We start from the raw sequence: 19363 nt of genomic DNA, 5'->3' as shown, positions 1-19363 counted from the left end.
TCAACAAGAAAACGATCGTCCTTTCAATCACCGATCGGCACAAGCCTATTCAGGATGATGGATGATGTAGTAAACTAAAACTAAAACGATTGAATGTCACGCAATCTACAAGCACGACTTTTGCAATCTACAGTACAAGTCGATCACGATCGAAATAATGAGCACCCCAGTTCTAAATGAACCAAGATCGTCCTTTAATTGTATCAGAAACCACAAACCGCGTCATAGCTAATTACCCTAAAGTTAACCAACTTCTCACTTTGGACACTTTGGGAGCGCGGTGATGCCAGTTGACGCTTTGGACGCTCAGTGTCGCCGGGCTCTCATTGAAAATGAATAGACTTCCGGCGTTTTGACGCTTTGGAAGCTTTTGGTGTGAACGCACAGTTAGGTACCAGAAAGCTTTCATTTGTATGCGGCTGTGATTCCACTACAGTGAAATACGGATTTATGAAAGACATATTTGATTTTTTATCATAAAAAGCCAAATAAGTTACATACTGGGGCTTTAAAATGAATCGTTAAATGAATCGTTGTTAAATGAATCGTTGTTAAATGAATCGTTAAAATGAATCGTTAAAATGAATCGTTGTTAAATTAATCGTTGTTAAATTAATCATTGTTAAATTAATCGTTAAATGAATTGTTGTTAAATGAATCGTTAAAATGAATCGTTAAAATGAATCGTTGTTAAATGAATCGTTAAAATGAATCGTTGTTAAATGAATCATTAAATGAATCGTTGTTAAATGAATCGTTTCACCCCTAGTTTTTACTGATCTGTTGATCAGCTGTGATCTGAACCTGTGAGCTCTGGTCCTCACCTCTGGGCTCCACTCCGGGTCCGTAGACCTTCACGCCGCTGATGTCCACGGCCGGCTCCACCTGCAGCCGCGCGGGGAACTTGGGCACGGCGTGGCCCCCGTACTTGATGGTGATGGTGTACATGCCGTGGAACTGGGGGATGTAGGTGATGGCGTAGGTCCCGTCGCTGTTGTTCTGCACGTGGACCTCGGCCTTGGCCCCCGAGTCGGAGATCAGCTCGATGGTGAGCTCGGCCTCGCCGGCCTTGGAGCAGTCCACCGTGAAGGCCCCCGCCTCGTTGACCTTGGCCCGCTCCAGACCGGGGCCGCTCGCCGTCACCTTAAAACAAAGAAACCCTCCCATCATTTTTTCATCATATACAGTGGTGAGTAACGGAGTAAATTTACTTGAGTAGGCTACTGTGCTTAAAGGGACAACAAGGAGTTTCTATTTGGTTATAACCAGGCTCATAAATGTAGTGTGAAAACACTTCGCTTTTCCAAAACTCCTCGTTGTCCCTTTAAGTACATATCCAGAGGATTTGTACTTTACTTGAGTATTAGATTTCTTTGGTACTTATTACTCTACTTGAATACATTTCCAAGACAAATATTTGTACTTTTACTGGAGTTAATTCCTAGGAAGGCTGAAAAGTACTGGTTACTTTCAGGTCTTTTTCTAAAATCCTATTGGACACAAGCTGTGTTTGTCAAAGAAGGAAACCCTAACCCCTAAAAGCAGCACCACGACAGCCTTTTGGAGTTGTTGGATTGTGTATTTGATGAGTTTGATGAGGGAAACCAAGAAATCCCATAATGAGCCTCCGTAGCGTAGCTCTGAGCAGCTCACGGCTCTGCTCCGCCGTTCTAAAAATAGCTTGCACCGACAATTAAAGGTAACGAACCTACTGCTATGACTATAGGGATTATGGCAATGGGACAATTTGCCAAAATGTTGAACTATCCCTTTAAGTTTAGCAAAATGTATTTAATGACTTTTAATGCTTTTTAATGACCCGGGGAAACCCTGGAAAACAAACAGACAAACCAACCTTGGAGGGGTCGAACACCGACTGCACGGCGGCCTTGAAGGGCGACCCGGGGATGTGCTGCTCGGCGAACAGGATGTTGATGGCGTACTCTCCGGGCTCGGTGGGCAGGTAGGACACGGAGCAGGACCCGTCGCCGTTGTCCTGACACTCGATCTTGGCCTCGCACGGCCCCTCCACCGTCAGCCCCAGACCGCCCGTCCCCGCCCCCTTGGTGTCGATGGCGAAGGGCGCCGGTTTACCCACAACCCCCCCCTGCAGGCCGGGGCCGTAGGCGCGCACCTGGAGGAACAGGGAGGAGAGACCAGGGTTAAAGGGGTATTCCTCTGGAAGTTTAACACACTACTGGGTTCTACTGGGTCTGATAATGGGTTAAACTTACAGAAGAATATCCCTTTAAAGGGATAGTATCATTTTTTTAAAGTGTGGTTGTATGATCTACAAATAGCCCCTAAGTACTTTAATTGCAGTAGAAGACTCTCTGCACTCCTCCCGTTAGCAACGCCAGCCCATAATAGCCCTGCCCAGAGATTTACAACATACAGTGTTGTGAACAGACCCAAAGAAACGGCCTATTTTCACGGCCTAAAAGAGGTTTTACCTGAAAAAAAATACACAGTTCCATTGTTCACTATAATATAATTTTTTTCAGGAAAAACACAATTTTTATTTGGACCTAACCAACTCACGTATCCCTCCGCCCCGGGTTAGCGCCCGCCGATCAGCAGTTGGTTAGGTCCAAATATATTATAATATATATATATATATATATTTTACCACTTTTCCTCGATTTTTTTTGAGAAATTTAACCAGTTTCTTCTCAATTTTTCTTTTTTACTTGTTATTATTTTTAAAGAAATTTTTACCCCTTTTTGTATTATTGTTTGCCCCTTTTTTTTTTAGAGAAATTTTCGACAATTTTTTGCGAAATCTTACCACTTTTTCGCTTTTTCTAGAATTCTTTTGAGAAATGTTACCATTTTTTTCTAAATTTTTTAAAAACCTTTTTACTTTTTTTTTTTGTTGAAATGTTACCTTTTTTTTCTGAACATTTTTCAACTTTTTTTTTTTTTTTTTTTTTTTAATTTTACCACTTTTTTCTAGAAATGTTTTAACTTTTTTGGGAGAAATTGTACCACATTTTTCCAGAAATTTCTCTATAATCTTTCAAAAATGTACGCCTAATTTAAATGTACACGTCTGGACGCTGTGACTCACCTTGGAGGGGTCGGGGGGCATGACCCCCTCCACGGTGAAGGGACTTCCTGGGACGGGGTTCCCGTCGTAGCTGACGTCCACCCGGTACGGCCCCTCCTCCGGGGGGATGTACTTCACCGTGTGCAGCTCATTGGCTGTTCCCGACTCCAGCTTGCAGGGGATTGGTCGACGTGAGGGGGAGGTGATCTTGACGTCCAGTTTGCCCTGTCCCCCGGCGCCGCGGGTGCTGACGCTGAACTCTTGGTCCTTCCCCACGTCCACCTCTGTCCACACAGACACACGGGTGGGGGGGGGTTAGGACACTGTTTACCAAAGATGGTTTACGAATACGAAAACTTTATTATCCACAGAGTGGAAATTCCTCTTTGGTTTCACCACCATAGACATGTCTCACACAGCAACAGAACACATAATGACACAATAAAAACCATTTCAAGGATAGAAAAATATATAAAATTAGCCTTCGGCAAGACGCTCCACTACGAGTTAGCTTCCTGTATCTATGTTACGTGGGTTTCTTCATGACCCCGCCCCCTTTAGGAGACCAGCAGACCGTGACTCCGCCCCCTTTAGGAGACCAGCAGCAGCAGCAGGTCTATTGACTCCAATGGGAGAAGTGAACGTGAGCTCAGATTATGGTCGATTCTTTGGCTCCAGAGTCACTGAAGTAAATATTGGACTCATTTTACACAAGACACGTCTCTTCTGAACATTTAGACACTAAAATGGAGGTCTGGAACAAAGTTCATTTTCTTCTGATGTGTCCGTCTGAAATTTTACATTTTAGTGTCAAAACATTCAGAAGAGATGTGTCTGGTGATAAAATAAGTCTATTATTTACTTCAGTGACTCTGGAGCCAAAGAATCGACCATAATCTGAGCTCACTCTCCCATTGGAGTCAATGGACTCAAGACCTGCTGCTGCTACTGGTCTCCTAAAGGGGGCGGAGTCACGGTCTGCTGGTCTAGTAAAGGGGGCGGAGTCACGGTCTGCTGGTCTCCTAAAGGGGGCGGAGTCATGGTCTGCTGGTCTCCTAAAGGGGGCGGAGTCACGGTCTGCTGGTCTCCTAAAGGGGGCGGAGTCACGGTCTGCTGGTCTCCTAAAGGGGGCGGAGTCACGGCCTGCTGGTCTCCTAAAGGGGGCGGAGCCTTGGAGTAGCCCTTGTGACATGTATACAGGAAGCTTACGTCTTGGTTTCTAAACCGTGTTTGGTAGTAAAGTATCTTTGTGTTTACTTACTGTTGTTTAGCCCCTGAACTTTGACCTTGCTGAGGTCGAGGGGCGGGGCCACGCTGATGTTGAACGGGCTCTTGGGGATGGGGTCTCCTCCGTGACAGACAGTGATGGACAAGTTGCCCTGGGAAGAGAAGAGACACGCCCACTGTTACCTCAGGTTCACACACATTCAGTACTTTTATTGGTACCGAAGGCAGCGGAAGAAGACTACGTTTAGGTAAGAAACAGAAAGTAGTAGCTAATAAAAACAAGTCTTATTATACACTAGACAACTTCTATTAAATCATAAAGCAACTCGGGCATCTCGGGTCCACGGATTTTTAAGGGTTCGGTTCGGGTTCGGAACTGATATTTACAATAATAGCTCGGGGCCAGTTGGGTCCGGGTCCAATTTTCACGGGTCCATTTGGGTTCAGGTCCGTCAAATTGGACCCGTGAAGACCTCTAGTATAAGGGGAACAGTTACATTTTTCCAGACCAGATGTTGTAAACCAGTACCAGTTCCCAGGAACCGAGCATCGGTACCGTATCGGTTCGTATGTGAGCGGTTCCCATCCGGCGGCGTGGCCTACCTGCTGCACGGCCGTGTAGCGGACGGTGTAGGAGTAGTCGTGGTTGTCGATGATCTCGAAGTCTCTGACGGCGTCGGCTTTGGTTGCGCCGCTGAAGTGGACCTCGGGTTTGGCCTTCCCTGCTCCTTTGGTGTAGATGGTGAAGTGAGTGGGTTTTCCCACCTCCACACCTGCACAGGTGAGCACACAGGAACCAATCAGCACTCAGCACAGACAGGAAGTGACTCTGTGCCTGTGACTTCCTGTGTGGATCTCACCTGTCCTGCTGAGTCCAGGTCCCTCTGCTCGGACTTTAGCTGCATCGTGTGAAGGATCCACTTTTATTCTGAAGGGGCTGATGGGAATTTCCTGTTGTAACATGACAAGTAGTGAGAGTTTTGTCGACTCCCTCGTCTCACCTGAGCCTGCACTGCAAAACCTCAAAATCCTACCAAGAATATTTGTCTTATTTCTAGTCAAAATAAATCTAATTATACTTAAAATAAGACTCATCACATTTAAAAAGCAGCTTGTTTTTAGACACTTTTTTACTTTTTCCAAGCAGATTTTCACTTGAAATAAGTAGAAAAATCTGACAGTGGAGCAAGTTTTTCTTTCTTGTTACAAGCACAAAAAACTTGCTTTCACTGGCAGATTTTTCTACTTATTTCAAGTGGTGACGTTTTGAGCACAATGCTCTTTTTCAAAAAGCGTCACTACGCTATTAAATCCTTGAAAGGGAGCTCATATGGTGTGCGGATTTTTTCTTCATTTTTTCTTTGTTTCTAGTATTCCTTCCTTTATCCAGCACCCATCCCAACTGGGCCTACCTGATGTGCGTGTTTTTTTTTTTACAATTTTACTTATTTCAAGTGAAAATTTGTTTGAAACAAATGAAAATTATCTCAAAACAAGTTCATTTTTAGGTGATGAGTCTTATTTTATGTGGACATAGATTAGTTTTGACTAAAATTGAGACATTTTGACAAGAAATAAGACAAATATTCTTGGAAAGATTTTGAGTTTTTGTTTTTTTTTGTCCTCATTGGTCGGTGTTGACCTGTGACTCACCTGGTCGGCGAACAGCACCATGATGGTGTACTGTCCTGGGCCGGGTGGCGTGTACTTCACCGTGAACGTGTCGTTGTCGTTCTTGATGATGTCGAAGTCGATGTCGGCCTCGGCGGGTCCGACCACGCCCGGAGCGCACTTGATCCCGATGCTGACGTCACCTGCAGGTAAAAATCAGTAGAAAAATAAGTAGAAAAATCTGCCAGTGAAAGCAGGTTTTTTGTGCTTGTAATAAGAAAGAAAAACTTGCTCCACTATCAGATTTTTCTACTTATTTCAAGTGAAAATCTGCTTGAAAGAAGTAAAAAGTGTCTAAAAACAATCTACAGTTTAATGTTATGCGTCTTATTTTAAGTAGAATTAGATTTGTTTTGACTAGAAATGAGACAAATATTCTTGATGAGATTTTGAGTTTTTGCAGTGCATCAGCTGACTTGAAGGTGACCTCTGACCTTGCCCGGCGTCGCTGCAGTCCACGGTGAAGTACGTGGGCTCGTTGGCCTTCAGCCCCGTCTTCTCCACACCGGGACCGTAAACCTTCACGTTCTCCGGGTGGCTGCCTTCCCCGATGGCCACCTGGCCCGCACACAGGTAGACACACAGGTGAACACAAGTAAACACAAGTACCCCCCTCTCTCTGTCTGTCTTTCTTTCTTTCTCTCTTTCTTTCTTTCTTTCTTTCTTTCTTCCCATCTACCCTATTTCTCTGTCTTTTTACTCCCTTTTTTCTTTCTTTCTACCCCTTTCTCTGTTTCTCTTTCTATTGTTCTTTCTTTCTCGTCTTTTTACTTCATTCTTTCTTTCTTTCTTTCTTTCTTTCTTTCTTTCTTTCTTTCTGTCCTTCTACTCCCTTTCTCTGTCTTTTTACTCCTTTTTTTCTTTCTTTCTTTCTTTCTACCCCCATTCTTCTGTCTTTTTATTTCCTTTTTTCTTTCTTTCTACCCCTCTCTCTGTTTCTCTTTCTATTGTTCTTTCTTTCTCATCTTTTTACTTCTTTCTTTCTTTCTTTCTTTCTGTCCTTCTACCCCCTTTCTCTGTCTTTTTACTCCTTTTTTTCTTTCTTTCTTTCTTTCTACCCCCATTCTTCTGTCTTTTTATTTCCTTTTTTCTTTCTTTCTACCCCTCTCTCTGTTTCTCTTTCTATTGTTCTTTCTTTCTCATCTTTTTACTTCTTTCTTTCTTTCTTTCTTTCTTTCTTTCTGTCCTTCTACCCCCTTTCTCTGTCTTTTTACTCCTTTCTTTCTTTCTTTCTTTCTACCCCCTGTGTCTGTCCTTTTGCTTCCTTCTTCAGCTGCTTTCAGCATTTACACGCATTTCCTTCAGGAAATGCTATCTGTTTCTAGTTTATATTCTTCTTTTGTTAAATTCTTGCAGACTATTCATGTGTTCTTTGTTGTGTTGTGTTGCGTTGCGTTGCGTTGCGTTGCGTTGCGTTGGTTGCGTTGCGTTGTGGTTTTACCCTGAAGGGGCTGTTGGGGACGTTGACTTCGCCCCAGGTGATGATGATGGTGTGTTTGATGGGCTTGGTGGGGACGTAGAGACAGAAGTAGGTGCTGTCTCCGTTGTCTGTGATCTGGATGTCGATGGGGAAACCTTCTGCGTCCTGGAGACACAAACACACTCAGTCAGTCAATCGCTGTCGTCACGGAGACAAGCTGTCACCTGATAGGGGAGGACCCCTCACCTGGGCGTAGAGCTTCAGCTCTCCTCTGCCGGCGCCGTGGGTGTCGATGGTGAAGTCGGCAGGTTTGTTGACGATGCAGCCCAGAGGCTCCAGACCGGGACCGTAACACTTCACCTGAGGGGGGGGGGGGGACATTCAGCTCAACACGTCAAGCCTCTCAAGTCACTTTGAAACCCATAATAGCAATATATAAGCAAGCAATAAAAATTATGGATCAAAAACCAATGAGATGGCACCACTGCAGCATCCTGAGAAAACACAACCTTCTTGCATTTGAAAACTTTATAATTTACTGTAACATCAGACTGGTTTTTAAATGTCTTCATAACTGTGTATCAGCCCTGTTTTCTGCACTGATAAAAAGATGCTGTAGCTCAAGCCAAGTAAACACACGAGCCTCCTACAATGGCAACTGCATTGTTCCCAAGTGTACAACATCATCTGGACAGTCTGCCTTCTCAGTAAAAGGGGTTAGTTAACCTATGGAACACTTTACCCACTCACCTGAAACTGGAGACTGACACAAACTTTGTTGTTACTATTTTTACTGTTACGATCATGATTTCTGTTTGCTCAATCTCCTCTCGTTGATCTTGTGCTCTGTATTTTTTAGTCTGCTACTGTCATGATGTAGTGTCATGCACTTGGTTTAATCTCATACTGTTGATAATATGTTCTGTGCTTTTTGAATAACCGCCTATGGACTGGTGTTGAAAATTAGCACATGTGCTAAACACACTCAAGCAAAGCATCTGGTCTGTCCACTGGAACAGTCTCAATGTATTTGTGATGTCCATATCAAATAAATAAACATAACATAACATAACAGCTGTCAATCACAGCCTCAGTCAGCTGGTGGCGTCCTACCTTCTCTGGGAAGACGTCGTTGGCGGCGGGGAGGATGTGGGCCATGAAGGGACTGTCCTTGATGTCCTCGTCGTCACAGATGACGTGGACGGCGTAGTCGCCCGGTTCCGTCGGCCAGTACCGGACGTCACACGACCCGTCGCCTTTATCGTCACACTCGATCTTGGCCTGGGAGGGGCCCTCGATGGAGAAACCTGCACACGGCACAGTCAGTCAACACCTGACACCGAGCGGATGGTGGCCGCCAACCAACCAACCAACCAACCAACCAACCAACCAACCAACCAATCAATCAACCAACCAACCAACCAACCAACCAACCAATCAACCAACCAACCAACCAACCAACCAATCAACCAACCAACCAACCAATCAACCAACTAATCAACCAACCAACCAACCAACCAACCAACCAACCAACCAACCAATCAACCAACCAACCAACCAACCAACCAACCAACCAACCAACCAACCAACCAACCAACCAACCAATCAACCAATCAACCAACCAACCAACTAACCAACCAACAAACCAACCAACCAACCAACCAACCAACCATTCAATCAACCAACCAACCAACCAACCAACCAACCAACCAACCAACCAACCAACCAACCAATCAAACAACTAACCAAACAACCAACCAACAACCAACCAACCAACCAACCAACCAACCAACCAACAAACCAATCAACCAACCAATCAACCAATCAGCCAATCAACCAACCAATCAACCAACCAAACAAACAAACAATCAACCAACCAACAAACTTATCAACCAACCAACCAACCATCCAACTAAACCAACCAACCAATCAACCAACTAAACCAATCAATCAGTCAATCAAGATTTATTTGTATAGCCCTTTAAAACAGCCCAAAGGGTGGCCAAAGTGCTTTACAGTAAAATAGAAAGCGACAGTAGAAGACAGCAATAAAAACACAACATAAGTAAACATAGCACAACAATGTTAAGGGTTAAAATCCACCTTAAAAGGGAAGGTTTTTCATGTGTCTCTACGCTGACGACGCCCTGGTTTATCTCTGTTACCTACCCAGCGTCCCCACCTCCGTCCCAATGGCCTCCACCACAAAGTCGGCGCTCTTCCCCACCATACCGGTCTCCAGACCCGGACCCCAGGCCCTCACCTTCTGAGGCCCCGCCTCCTCGCTCACCTGGACTTCAAACGGACTGAAAACACACACACACACAATTACATCATGAGTAGAAACTAAAACTAAAGACAGAAGAAAGAAAGAAACTTCACAAACGGGACGGGACGAGGTGCGGTCTCACCTGCGTGGGATAGCGTGTCCTCCCCAGGTGATGCTGACGACGTACTTCCCCGTCATGATGGGGTAGTAGTTGCACTCAAACACACCGTTCTCCAACTCCAGCACCTTCACCGGCTCCTCAAGGCCCTCTGCAGGAAACATCACAGTCAGAGACGTTCATTCATAAAACCAGACCAACCAGGGGTCAGGGGTCTTAGTTTGATCCGGGTTTTTTTTTCCCTTTCTAATAGAATGTGTTTACTGTTGAGTTCAGAGAGGAAAACCAGCCCAGGGGTGGATTAATGTGTGTCATGGCAAATAGATAATTGATTTTTGGGAGAATGTTCATTTTGACAGATGCAATTCAGCCAATTAGGGATAGTGGGAGTTTATTCCATCGGTTGAGATCTTCTTTGATGTTGTGCAGTAGTGGTGTGAAATTCAGTTTGAATATGTTCTTTGGGTTTGTTGAGAAATGAATTCCAAGGTATTTGATGGATTTGATTTGAGTTGCATGTTTGTAGGGTAAGTCCCCAACCTCAGCATCCCAATCAATATGAGTGAGAGGCAGAATCTCGGATTTTGTCCAGTTTATGGAGTAGCCAGAAACTCTGCCGAAGCTGTCAACAAGCTTATGGACCGATGGAAGTGAGGTGGAGGGAGATGTTATAGATATAGTAAGATGTCATCTGCATATAAACTGATTTTGTGACAATGTGACATTGTTTGTATACCTGAGATGCGATAGTTCTGTCTAATGGCTGTGGCGAGGTGTCGGGTGTCTTACTTGGTCCCTTCACGGTGACTCGGAGTTCTCCACTTCCTGCTCCTTTAGTGTAAACTTTAAAATCCGCCACCTCCTTCACCCTCAGGCCTTTGGGCTGCAGCCCGCGGCCCGACGCTCTGCAGGAGTTGGGGTTACAGGCTGTGGGACCAGTAAGACGGAAACACAGGTCACTGGTTAGACTGGGAGGGTCAAAGGTCAACCATCAACACACACACACACACACACACATGAACACTCACACACTCCAACACACTCCCATCACTGAAGCATTGTAAAAACTGTTGTTACAGAGTTAAAGGGATAGTTCAACATTTTGGCAAATTGACCCATTGCCATAATCCCTATAGTCATAGCAGTAGGTTCGTTACCTTTAATTGTCGGTGCAAGCTGTTTTTAGAACGGTGGAGCAGAGCGGCAGGCTGCTCAGGGCTACGCTACGGAGGCTCATTATGGGATTTCTTGGTTTCCCTCATCAAACTCATCAAATACACAATCCAACAACTCCACAACGCACTGGTGGACAAGTTGTGACCTGCACATTCACCACGCTATGAGATAATAACACAACGTTACCACACAGAGTTGTTTTAGAGGGAAATATAGAGACTGTTGATGAAAAACTGTCCCTGAAGGCAACGTGCATCAATGGTTTTGCATGAATTTCCCTCTACAACAACTCTGTGTGGTAACGTTGTGTTATTATCTCATAGCGTGGTGAATGTGCAGGTCACAACTTGTCCACCAGAGCGTTGTGGAGTTGTTGGATTGTGTATTTGATGAGTTTGATGAGGGAAACCAAGAAATCCCATGAGCCTCCGTAGCGTAGCTCTGAGCAGCTCACGGCTCTGCTCCGCCGTTCTAAAAACAGCTTGCACCGACAATTAAAGGTAACGAACCTACTGCTATGACTATAGGGATTATGGCAATGGGCCAATTTGACAAAATGTTGAACTATCCCTTTAAAATACAGAAACTTTGCATTTACTCACTGAACGAGTCGTAAACCACCTGACACACACACACACTCACACTCACATACACACACACACTTGCGTTGCGTTAGTCAGCTGATCAGTGCTGAGAGAAGCAGTTTGCTGCGGCTGCAAGGAAAAAGCCAGAGAACAAGAAGAAGCTGCAGGTTCACGACTTCAGCAGGTGAAGAAGAATCAGAACCAGGAAGTGAAACATGTCGTCGATCAGCTGATTAAACCCACAGGTAAACACACAGAGCGGGGGGGGGGGGGGGGGGGGGGGGCAGCTGAAGCAGTGATGAACATGATGACAAGGAAGAAGAAGAAGAAACATCTGGACTCGTTCATTCGTCAATAAAAATTAACGAGATTATTATGAATAATAATTAAAGCTTCTGTTAATATGAAGCAACCGATAATGTCTGACCTGATGGACCTGGTTCTGGTCCACGTCGTTATTTTATTTTCACTCAGTCATTATTTAATTTAAAGAATAAAAACGGAATATCTACAACAAAAAACTACACAGAAGAATAACACACACACACACACACTGACACGCCCTCTCTGGATGACATCACTAATTTGATTTAATTTTAGTAAAACGTCTCGGTAACACTTTATTTGACGCCTTATCTCTATACCGCATTATAATCATACTTATAATGAGTTATAATGCAGTTATAGCACTGTATAACTATAGTTATAAACACTCATAAATTATAATGAGTCTCCGTAGCGTAGCTCTGAGCAGCTCACGGCTCTGCTCCGCCGTTCTAAAAACAGCTTGCACCGACAATTAAAGGTAACGAACCTACTGCTATGACTATAGGGATTATGGCAACGGTCCAATTTGACAAAATGTTGAACTATCCCTTTAAAGACGGAAGAACCTAAGACCTGTGTGTAGAACCGGTCCAGGAACCAGAACTGATCCAGAACCAGCATTACACTGCAAAAACTCCAAATCTTACCAAGAATATTTGTCTTATTTCTAGTCAAAACAAATCTAATTCTACTTAAAATCAGACTCATCACATTAAAAGCAGCTTGTTTTTATACATTTCTTACTTCTTTCAAGCAGATTTTCACTTGAAATAAGTAGAAAAATCTGATAGTGGAGCAAGTTTTTCTTTCTTATTACAAGCACAAAAAACTTACTTTCACTGGCACTGGATTTTTCTACTTATTTCAAATGAAAATTAGTTTGAAACAAGTGAAAATGATCTAAAAACAAGTTAATTTTTAGGTGATGAATCAAATTTTAAGTGAAAAGAGATTAGTTTTGACTAGAAATTGAGACATTTTGACAAGAAATAAGACAAATATTCTTGGAAAGATCTTGAGTTTTTGCAGTGTAGTTTCTCTGGCCCTGGACCGGACTCATCCATCCAGAGAGGAACTCACTCAGCTCCACAGTCACTCAGCTCTGAGCCGGAGGAGGAGGAAGGAAGAGAAGGAGAAGCTGCTCAGGACGAAGCAGGAGCTGCACATGCTGGAGAACCGGACCCCCCCAGAGCGCCGTGGGGGTGGGGGGGCCGAGGCGGGGATGGTTTTGAGTTGCGGTGGAGGGAAACCAGGCTAGCGCAGGCAGCTCCAGTCACACCGCTCCCCCGCCCCCCCCGGGCCTCTACTAACTTGGTCGCCGGGGTTTGGGCGGCGTGGGAGGGGGGGCTCTCCGTGTCCTGTCTGAGGGAGGGGGCACGACCTGCACCGGAGACCCGGGAGGGGGGGCGCTCTGTGGAACTGAAGGAGGGACAACAGCGATGACACAGTTTTACATGTAGAGAGAGGACAGAGACCCCCGGACCTCCAGACCTCCAGACCCCCGGACCACCGGACCAGCAGGCAGAGGTGGAAGAAGTCAAAACTTCACACACTGCAAAAACTCAAAATCTTTCCAAGAATATTTGTCTTATTTCTTGTCAAAACTAAACTCTTTCCACTTAAAATAAGACTCATTACCTAAAAATGTAGGTTTTTAGATCATTTTCACTTGTTTCAAACAAATTTTCACTTGAAATAAGTAGAAAAATCTGCCAGTGAAAGCAGGTTTTTTTTGTGCTTGTAATAAGAAAGAAAAACTTGCTCCACTGTCAGATTTTTCTACTTATTTCAAGTAAAAATCTGCTTGAAAGAAGTAAAAAGTGTCTAAAAACAAGCTGCTTTTTATGTGATTTTACGTATAATGAGATTAGTTTTGACTAGAAATAAGACAAATATTCTTAGAAAGATTTTGAGTCCCAAAACCAGGAGGAGGTCGGACACCACATCCCAAAACCATGAGCGCACACAGCGTCAGCCAGAACACCAAGGACCGAGGAGCAAGCACCAACTGGACCAGAACTGGACCCAAAGTGGACCCAGAGTGGACCCAGAGTGGATCTAGAGTCGACCCAGACCTGGACGCGATATTTTCTTTTGTAGGATAGGTCCGGGAAAGTCCCGCCTCTCCCGCCTCTGATTGGCTAGATGGACTCCATTTTCGATTCTGATTGGCTAGAAGGACTCTCGCCTGATTGGTTGTTTGTTTTGGCTGTGAAACGCAGGCTGTCAGCAAAGTGTGATACCTACCTGGTCTTTTTACTGAACTTAACCAACTCCTTTCTTCGTTGCCTAAACCCAACCAATGGCACAATTACACTTCTCACTCAAACTCAAAATGTAAACTTGGAATATTAATTTAAAAACTAAATTTTTCGGAATGTGAAACCAGCGGGGATCGAACTCGGATTCACCACACCGCAGGCGACAACGCAAACTGCTTCGCCACGGCGTCAGAACACACTAAGAATTTCGAAGTTTGTGTATATTTTAGTTTACTGCGGTACTGTTGTGAGATGACGTTGGACGGCCAAATTGAATAACCAATCAGAGGAGAGCTCATCTAGCCAATCAGAGGCAGGGAAGGCGGGACTTTCCCGGACCTATTCTATGAAAAAAATATATATAATGGCCTGGACCCAGAATGGACCAAGACTAAACCAAGACCTGGACCCAGGGTGGATGCAGAATGAGGTTCGGGGTTCAAACTGTTATGGAAAAAGGTTTAGTTCTTTAATCTGTGGAGGTCAAAACCAGTTTCATTATGTTGATTATATCAGATTAAAGACTGAGACACATTTAACACCTGGACAGAAAGTAGTGAGGAACTATCTGAGGACAGAGAGGTGTCCATCACACCCACCCTCAGAGACGTTGACGGTGAAGGGGCTTCTGGGAATCTGCTGGCCAGCGAAGGTCACGTAGACGGTGTGCGGTCCCTCCAGGACGGGGACGTAGGTGCAGCGGAAGACACTGTCCCCTTTGTTCTCCAGGACAATCTCCACCGTGTCCCGGCGGCCGTTGGAATCCACGATGATGACGCCCACGTCTCCGGCGCCCGCCCCTGGAGGACGGACAGAGGGACAACGGACCGTTCACACGCTGACGAGGACACACACACTTCCCCTTTGGGTGTTTTCCAGATCATTAAAGGGATAGTTCAACATTTAGTCAAACTGGCCCATTGCCATAACCCCTATAGTCATAGCAGTAGGTTTGTTACCTTTAATTGTCGGTGCAAGCTGTTTTTAGAACGGCGGAGCAGAGCCGTGAGCTGCTCAGAGCTACGCTACGGAGGCTCATTATGGGATTTCTTGGTTTCACCTCATCAAACTCATCAAATACACAATCCAACAACTCCACAACGCTCTGGTGGACAAGTTGTGAGCTGCACATTCACCACGCTATGAGATAATAACACAACGTTACCACACAGAGTTGTTTTAGAGGGAAATTCATGCAAAACTGCTGATGCACGTTGCCTTCAGGGACAGTTTTTCATTAAGCAGTCTCTGTATTTACCTTGAAAACTGCTCTGTTTCGTAACGTTCCATTATTATCTCATAGTGTGGTGAATGTGCAGGTCACAACTTGTCCACCAGAGCGTTGTGGAGTTGTTGGATTGTGTATTTGATGAGTTTGATGAGGGAAAACCAAGAAAGTCTGCTCCACCGTTCTAAAAACAGCTTGCACCGACAATTAAAGGTAACGAACCTACTGCTATGACTATAGGGATTATGGCAATGGGCCAGTTTGCCAAAATGTTGAACTATCCCTTTAAATATTTGTACAAGCAAGACGGATTCAGTCGTGGTGTGTTCAGGGTCCAGTAACATGTTCAGTAATGTTGAGCTTCACTTCACCTGCAGTGTAAATGTCGAAGTACGTGGGTTTGTTGGCGACGTTGCCTTGCGGCTGCAGCCCCGGCCCGCGGGCCTGAACTCTGCTGGGGTCGCCCATCGCCTTGGAGATGTTGACCATGAAGGGACTTCTGTCGATGTCCTGGCCAGCGAACAGCACCTTCACCTGGGGGGGGGGGGGGGGGGGGGGCGGTATTGATTCAGTCAGTCATTGGTTTTCATTGGTTTTCATTGATCCCAGTGAGTTCTGTGGAGAAGAGCGTGACCTCTGACCTTGTGCAGCCCCTCCACCTTGGGCAGGTAGACCACCGAGTAGGTTCTGTTCTTGTCGTTGTTGGGGATCACCCGGGCCTGAAACCACACAGAGAGGAGACATTTAACTTACTGGGGACAAATTCACAAAACCTTCTTAAGAAAATAAATCTTCTTTAGTGTCATTTTCCTCTTAACTTGAAGAAAAAAGAGAAGAAGTCATATTCTCCAAAAAAGTTCCTAAGTATTTTCTCAACTTTTTTCTTAAGTTTCTTCTCAAGAAAAAACTTAAGAATAAATGGTATTCTTGAAATCAAAGTTCTCAAATTTGTTCTTTACTTTTTTCTTAACTGTAGGACAACCTTGACCTGTCTTAAAATTCCTATGGTGAATAGGTAAGCCTCTAATATCTATATCTATTGTCTTGTTTCCTGCTATTATTCCCATATTATTAATTTCCCCCAGTACTAATTTCTTTTCGTACATTAATTTCATCCCCATAACCTCAAGCTCCTGTCTTGAGAAGTTTCTGCATCTGTTTGTCCTTCTCCATGGTTAGTGAGTAGTGACTAAACTATATGTTGTTTGTTGGTGCAATGCAGTGACGTATTTTAAGAAGTTCTTTAGTAGGAAAAATAAGAAATTCAAACAGTTCTGGAGAAAATATTGAGGAATTGCACTTAAGAACTTATGAACTTCTTCATTTTCTTCTGAAGACATTTCTTAAGATCTTTCATAAGAACACATCGGTGAATCCGGGCCCCCCTGGTCTTTCAGCAGAGCCCCCACCTCCTCCGTGTGTCCCTCTGGATCCTCCACGTAGACCAGGACCTCCCCCAGTCCGGCCTCCACCGTCTCCACCAGGAACTCTGCTGGTTTCAGAACCACGTTCCCTCTGGGCTCGATACCTGACGACACGTGACAACATGATGTAATGTTACTGATGTTAAAGGGAATAAAGAAAAAATCCGCACACCATAGGAGCTCCCTTCAGAGGATTTAATAGCGTGACATCTCGAGCAACAATGCTCTTTTTCAAACTGCTGTGTTGTTGTTTTTCTTTATTTCATCTATTCCTCCTTTATCCAGCACCCATCCCAACTGGGCCTACCTGATGTGCGTGTTTTTCTCACAATTTTGCATTGATATTAAAGGGGACATATTCTGCTCATTTCTGCTTCTTGACATGGCACCTTGATGTCTAAAAGTAATGTTAGTAACATGCTTTGGTCAGAAAAACAGCTGGTTCTCTACACACCAGTTTCACAGCCCTGCTCTAAACAGTCGGTTTAGAATTTTAGCTCTGGTAGCTGAGGTAACCATGGTAACAATGGGAGCGAGGGCTTGAATATTCACATCACCCGGCTTGTGATGTAATAACCCGGGTGAAATTAAAACGGCTTGTTAAGAGACACATTTTCTTACTATGGCAGTTTACAAAATGTTGACCTAGTTGTAACTTACGTTTAAGGGGCGAGGAGGCTCTCTGGATACACAAATACACACTAAAGCAATGAAAAAGTGAGTTTTGCATAATATGTCCCCTTTAAACAGTAATATTAATCAGTCAGGGGGGGGGGGGGTCGGGGCCTCACCCGGTCCGTAGGCCTTGGCCCTCTTGGGGTGCAGCGTCTTGGCCCTCAGCGGCGCTCCAGGCTTCAGCTTGGCCTTGGGGAACTGGGACAGGTAGGTCATCACAGAGTGCTCGTCCACGTTGGGGTCCACGATCTCCTCAGGGGCGATGACCTGGGGGGGGGGGGGGGGCAATGGGGGGGGTAGAGAGACAGGGTTAAAGACTGACACGGCTCTGATCCAGTTCTGAACTGGTTCTGGTCAGATTACGATCCGGTTTTTGTTTTACTGAGACAAACAGACGATGGACAGACTCTGGTCCTCAGCAGGAAGTCTCTTCCTTTCAGAGTAAAGCTGCTTTATACCTCCGGTCCGTCCGTCCGCACCAAACGTCCTCTCCGTAACCGGCCTACATACCTCTGTCCGGTTTCACCGTTTTTATGGACGTAACACAACTTCTCCTCTAGGGGGCAGTGTCGTGTCATAAATTACAGCGTTGTTGACACGGCAAACATTGCCATGTCAACGAACGCTGTCATTACCGGCACCAACATCAAATGTATGTGCCCTCTCACCAAGTCACATCTCTTCTCCAAATTCACTGAAAATTTACTCTCGTCTTCTCCTTCTTCTTTGAATTTCCGGCAACTACTCTCTTCTTCGCCGATTTTCGTAATGGAGTACGGACGAAAGTGTCCGTATCCGTTTTTACCATAGGGTATAGGCTACATGGGCCTTAAAAGTCCTGCAGAGTCTCATCCACACACACTGAATAAAGTTTCTCTGTTGCAGTAGAACCAGAACCAGAACCAGCATTATGCAACATTGTGTGTGTGTGTGTGTGTGTGTGTGTGTGTGTGTGTGTGTGTGTGTGTGTGTGTGTGTGTGTGTGTGTGTGTGTGTGTGTGTGTGTGTGTGTGTGTGTGTGTGTGTGTGTGTGTGTGTTACCTGTGGCACCCCCAGCCAGTCGTCGGCCTGCTGCATGGCCTCTCTGGCGTTCTCCACCGGCTGACTGGGATCCCATGTTTCCCAGTCGGGACAGAGACCTGAAGGCAGCACAGAGGTGTGACATCGTCAACCACAGGTGTGACATCAGCTCCACTGGTTTCTATGGTAACCGCCACGGTGGACTGTTGTCCAACTTGTTTTGAGAACTTTTTAAAATCAAGTTTTGATGCAGTGACGCTCTTATTCTGAAAATCCTGTATCTGGTTTTTAGAGAATAAAAGTCAAAGACCTCGCTGTTGTTCAGACAGAACCTGAAGGAGCAAGGGATCATGGGAGTTGTTGTCGGGACTGAAATGACATTTAAAACTTTACACGTTGATGCGTTCTGATGAAATCGTAAAATTTAACTCGTTAACTCACCATTGAACGCACCACTGTTTAAACAGAAGGTCCCTGAACACAACACAACAGAAACACAGTCGGCTTGTTCGACATGAACGGCGTCAATACAAACAGGAAGTCACCAAAATATATATGAAGGCTAAGTTTTTAATTGTCATTTGGACCATGCCATAATTCAGTAAAGGCATTTTATAGTTAAGAGAGTTAAAGAGCACCTCTATTTCAAACAACAAGTCCACGAAGCGCTTCTTTTTTTGAACATTTTTTATATATTTCTTATGCTGCACTTCAATTGTCCCATAAATAACCAATATATTTGTCAGAACAGAAGTTTGACTCAGTGTGAATGTTTTTTTAAGCAGTTACCATGATACGTAGGCTAGGCTACTGTTGCCTGAGAATAATTTAGTCATTTGTCTGCCTTGTAAAGCACTTACTGCTCGTTTAGATGAGTGTAGAATAAATAACCTTCACTATTATCATTATGATGA

The 19363-nt window shown here is 44.7% G+C and overlaps 1 protein-coding gene across 6 annotated transcripts in view; it reads right to left on the bottom strand.

The window, feature by feature from the left end:
* The window catches only part of flncb (filamin C, gamma b (actin binding protein 280)), an 81734-nt gene that overhangs the window by 46162 nt on the left and 16209 nt on the right, over window positions 1-19363 (bottom strand). For 2 of the 6 annotated variants that reach the window (XM_083999485.1, XM_083999487.1), the window contains exons 3-23: window positions 18471-18568; window positions 17546-17696; window positions 16740-16858; window positions 15972-16049; window positions 15702-15864; window positions 14702-14902; window positions 13153-13260; window positions 10544-10690; window positions 9779-9905; window positions 9537-9673; window positions 8481-8674; window positions 7614-7727; window positions 7389-7532; window positions 6382-6505; window positions 5930-6090; window positions 5137-5227; window positions 4880-5049; window positions 4311-4428; window positions 3071-3333; window positions 1856-2134; window positions 825-1143 (exon numbers count right to left, since the gene is read on the bottom strand). In XM_083999485.1, the coding sequence (XP_083855611.1) occupies window positions 825-1143; window positions 1856-2134; window positions 3071-3333; window positions 4311-4428; window positions 4880-5049; window positions 5137-5227; window positions 5930-6090; window positions 6382-6505; window positions 7389-7532; window positions 7614-7727; window positions 8481-8674; window positions 9537-9673; window positions 9779-9905; window positions 10544-10690; window positions 13153-13260; window positions 14702-14902; window positions 15702-15864; window positions 15972-16049; window positions 16740-16858; window positions 17546-17696; window positions 18471-18568 (3306 nt within the window). The remainder of the gene's footprint in view (window positions 1-824; window positions 1144-1855; window positions 2135-3070; window positions 3334-4310; window positions 4429-4879; window positions 5050-5136; window positions 5228-5929; window positions 6091-6381; window positions 6506-7388; window positions 7533-7613; window positions 7728-8480; window positions 8675-9536; window positions 9674-9778; window positions 9906-10543; window positions 10691-13152; window positions 13261-14701; window positions 14903-15701; window positions 15865-15971; window positions 16050-16739; window positions 16859-17545; window positions 17697-18470; window positions 18569-19363) is intronic. The other 4 variants (XM_083999486.1, XM_083999488.1, XM_083999489.1 and 1 more) reach the window with 2 other exon arrangements.

This window comes from Trachurus trachurus, assembly GCF_905171665.1.
Source record: "Trachurus trachurus genome assembly, chromosome: 23".
Classification (NCBI taxonomy): domain Eukaryota; kingdom Metazoa; phylum Chordata; class Actinopteri; order Carangiformes; family Carangidae; genus Trachurus; species Trachurus trachurus.
Note: the sequence above shows the minus strand (reverse complement) of the source record. Positions and strands in the feature narration are given on the sequence as shown.